The 4,008-nt window shown below is 65.0% G+C and overlaps 1 protein-coding gene across 1 annotated transcript; it reads left to right on the top strand.

Moving 5' to 3' along the window:
* Positions 1-158: 158 nt before the first annotated feature.
* On the top strand, positions 159-3,827 carry LOC137161031 (maestro heat-like repeat-containing protein family member 7; the record flags this gene model as incomplete). The annotated part of the gene is made up of 8 exons (XM_067560035.1): positions 159-281; positions 666-745; positions 1,059-1,161; positions 1,407-1,502; positions 1,783-1,887; positions 2,325-2,460; positions 2,810-2,904; positions 3,513-3,827. Coding segments are annotated over 8 exons (1,053 nt in total), but the record flags the coding sequence as incomplete, so codon positions are not given.
* Positions 3,828-4,008: the final 181 nt, after the last annotated feature.

Below are 4,008 nucleotides of genomic sequence, written 5' to 3'. Positions count from 1 at the left end.
CCCAGAGAATCCACAGCCCCTAATGGACACATTGATCCCTAGTGTCTGGGACCCCAGAAGGGCCTTTGTCTCACACAGTCTTTGGTGCCTCACCCCACAAGCCCTGTCCCAGTCCCTGTCTGTGCTGCTCTCTGTCCTCTCCCCCCTGTGGGGCTCAGACCGTGGCGGAGCAGATCAAGTTCCTGCGCGCCATCCCCCCCATGTGCTTCCACGCACAGAAGATCGGGCGGGACACCCTGGAGCCCCCCGGCTCCAAAGCAGTCGTGGCGCAGAGGATCGCGGTGAGTGAGACACGGCTCCAGGCACCTGGCGGGAGGGCAGTATACGTGGGAGGAGACATGGCTTGCCAGGGCAGGGGGGCAGATCGGTGGGGCTGGGGAGGAGGAAGTAGAGATCAGGGACCCCTGAGAACAGGAACTGGGCATCAACAGAAGGGAAATTGTGGGTGGAATCTCTAGGGGACGGTGGGGAATCGTGGGGCTGGGGGCAGCTGATGGGGAGGGTGGGGAGGGTTGGGGGGTTTCAAGGGCTGTGAGGGGAAGGAGGGAATTGGGAGGACAGGGCCCAGCTGTGCTGGGGGATCCCACTGGCCGTGTCTGGGCGCTGGCAGCCTCCTCTCTGGGCCTGAATCTCACACGCGGCTTCGTCTCCTCTGGGTCTCCCAGGAGCTGCTGGAGGCGCTGCCCTTGGACTCTGGGCCCAGCTCCATCCTGTCCAGCTCCTTGGTCGCCGTGGGCAACCTCAGGTACCAGGGCCCCGGCTCGCCCAACCCCTGCTCCTCCGGGCTAGGATCTCACGGCCACGGGGCTGCGCTGGCTCAGGGAGAGGGGCACTGCCAGGGGCACAGGAGGGCGGCAGGGCCCATGGGCAGGTCAGGGGAACGGGCTCTGATCCAGCCCAGCACTGACTGGCTGGGTGACCTCGGCCAGGTCCCTGCCCCACCTTGCCCAGTTCCCATCCTCCCCGCACGGTGTGTAGCTCCTCACGGTTTCATGCCCGTGTCAGTGCCCGTCCCAGCCCCACTGGAAAGTCTAATGCCGGCTTCTCTCTGCTCCCAGCAAACTGCAGCCGGCCCTCGAGCAAGAGCTGGAATCCCGCCTCCTGCAGGCCGGCATGTCCCGCATCTTCCCCATGGACACGGCCAAGGACCTCTACATCCAGGTACATCGTCGTCCTGCCTGTGCATGGGAGATTCCTTCCTTCCTTCCTTCCATCTTCTGTGCTGTGCAGTTTCTGGCCCTCGGCAGAGAAGCCCTAAGAGCGAGGGTGGAGGAGCCAGCTGTCATCCTGCCATGAGCTCTGGCTACCTGCACAGGGAGGGGTCGGGACAGGAGGGGCTGGGCTGTGGCAGGGGTTCCCCTATTCCCATGGAGCTGCTGACCCCCAGCTCTCCCTCCCCTTTGCAGAGTCTGCACAAGTCCTTGGAGGAGAAGCTGGACATGATGCTGAGGGGTCTCCTGACGACGTCCCCCAGCACGGACCATCTGCAGCACACCTTGGAGGTGAGCGTGGTGGGGCTGGCCCGGGGCATGAGGGGAATTCTGCCCCAACTACGTGGGGGGCTGCAAGGGAGACACAGGAAGATCCGCGTTTCCATGGTGTCCCCCTCACTGGGACCCCAGGGTCACTTTGGCCAGGGCAGGCAGGGCCAGGCGGTGCTGTCCTCCTTCCGGGGACAGAAGGACAGAGCTGGGCCTGCAAGCCTGGCTCTGCACAGCTGTGTGTGAAGGGGAGACTGACGTGTGCCTGCTCTGCACCATAACCCGCCTCCTTCTCCCACAGCACATCGGCTTCTGGATCCGGTCCACAAACACCACGGAGAGAGCCAGGGCCATGAGGACCAGCACGGCCCTGCTGCGATACACCAGCCTCCTCCCAGGGTTTGACGTAAGTGACTTTTGAGTCCCAATCTCTGACCCCGGGTGTAGGCAGGGCTGGCTCTGCAGGCTGTGCAGTCGGGGGTGCCGGGGCCCTGCTTTGGGACGGGCCGTGTGCGGATGTGTCAGAGCTGGGAGTCAGAGAAGCCAGAGGTAAGTTCCTCTTCTCCTGGCTAAGTGGTGTCCCCAGGGTCTGTGGGGGGCCTCTGCTCCACAGTGACTGCAGCCTGGTTGGGCCTGGCCCTGGGCCCTTCTTGTCACCCTGGAGCAGTGGGGGAAGCGACTCCTCGTGCAGGGCCCGGCCCTCGTACCTCTGCTCCACGCTGCCTTGGGGCCAGGCCGGGGAACTGGGGCTCTTGCTCTCCCACCCCGTGTGACTCCTGGCCTGGGGAAGACGGGAGCTGAAGCTGAGATGCTGATGGATCCCCCTCCCCTTTCTCCCGCCAGAGCTCGTCTGAGTTCCCCCGCATGGGGCACCTGGTGGCAGAGCTGGGTCTCTCCATCACAGACCCAGCAGAGGACATCGCCCGGCAGGCCAAGGCAGGGATCTATTGGCTGTACCGACTGCTGCTGCACCGCAGGGGTAAGCGCTGCCCGTGGGGCACTGGGACCCTTAAAATATGAGCCCCTCCTCTGAGACTGAGACAGCTGGGCCATGGGACCCTGTAGGAGCGAGTCCCTCCTTGCAGAGCGACCCAGAGAGATGATGAGTCCATCGTGTCCCTCTGCACTAGGGGGAAGGAGGGAAAAGGGTGAATGGAACCAGCTCTGTGCCCGCCCTGGGCAAATGAGCCCCCACGGGTCTGCCAGCTGGGGAGGGGGCAGGAGAGGAGCTGCTGGGAGCCCAGCGTGCTGTGCAGCCACCCCTGGGTGGAAGGAAACTGGCCCCGAACCAGGAATGACAAACCTGAGCCACGTCTGTCTGTCTGCAGGGCTGAGCATCCACGAGGCCGAAGAGCTGTGGAGCCGTGACGTGCCCCAGGACAGCCGGCTCCTGGCCTATGTCAACACGGCCAGGGTGGGGCAGGTAAGGGCACTGAGCCGGGGCCTGGCATAGCCCAGCACGGGGCTCCCTGCAGTGGCTGCCTCCCGGCTCCAGGACAGGAGCCTGCTACTTATTCCCAGCTTCTTCCTTCAGCTCCGCGGAGACTGGCGCAGGAGGGCCCGAGTTGGAGCCTGGCTAATGGCTGAGCTGGGGCAGTGGATGGATTCTCAGTGGCCCGGCCCAGAGTCCCTGGGAGGGGGAGTTAATGCAGGATTGAACCTCGAGAGCCCCAGATCCCAGCGCTATTTCCCGGCCACTGCTGCTGGGAGCAGTGGGAGGTCCCAGATGTCCCTGGGAGATGAACCCTGAGCGTGTCAAGTTCACACCAGATACGCCCCCGCACGGCCCAGCCCTGCAGTGAGTCCAGCTCCACACAGAGCGTCAGAGGCTTGTGTAACCTACGGGCCTGGACGCTGCCAGTGAAGGGTCACCCCTGAGCCCGGGCCCCACAGGTCTCCAGGAGAAGCAGCTCCCTCGGGCACAGGGGGACTCTCCCCTCCTGCCCGGCCGCTCTGGGTGAGACCTTCCCACCCCGGGACGAGGAGCTGCTTCGTGGCATCTGGCCCAGCCTTGTGCCCTGTTGGTTTTAGGTCTTCGGGAAGATCTTCTCCGAGGGGCAGAGGAGATCGTTCCAGCAGACAGCGCTGCTGGCCACCCACCACCCCCTGCTGCGCCTCAGCCAGGCAGGGCTGCTGCTCACCTACGCCCTCCTGGGAGAAGCCGACCAGCTGCTGGGAGACACCGTGAGCAGCTGGGGCAGGGGCAGGGATGGGGGGTCCGGGCCTTTCCCCTCTGGGCCAGGGAACGTCACGGCCACCCTGCCACACTGTTCACAGCACCAGAGCCCGTCCCTGGCTGCCTCGTCCCTGGCACAGGCTGAGCAGTGCCGGGGCTGGGCAGAGTGAGCAGGCCGGGCTCAGGCCTATGGGCTGGGAGCTGGCCCTGCTTGCCCTGGGCTGGCCCTGCTCTGGGAGAATAGGAGGATATGGGGCCGGGAGGGCTGCCTATCGGCCCCTTTCCTCAGGGCTGCCGCTCTCGGCTCCCTCATTAGTCACTGGGGGTCACTCGGGAAAGGTCTCAGCCTCC

Source organism: Emydura macquarii, unplaced genomic scaffold, assembly GCF_026122565.2.
Source record: "Emydura macquarii macquarii isolate MOO-44397 ecotype Brisbane River unplaced genomic scaffold, CSIRO-AGI_Emac_v2 contig_2240, whole genome shotgun sequence".
Taxonomy (NCBI): domain Eukaryota; kingdom Metazoa; phylum Chordata; order Testudines; family Chelidae; genus Emydura; species Emydura macquarii.
This window is presented reverse-complemented; position numbering and strand designations above follow the sequence as displayed.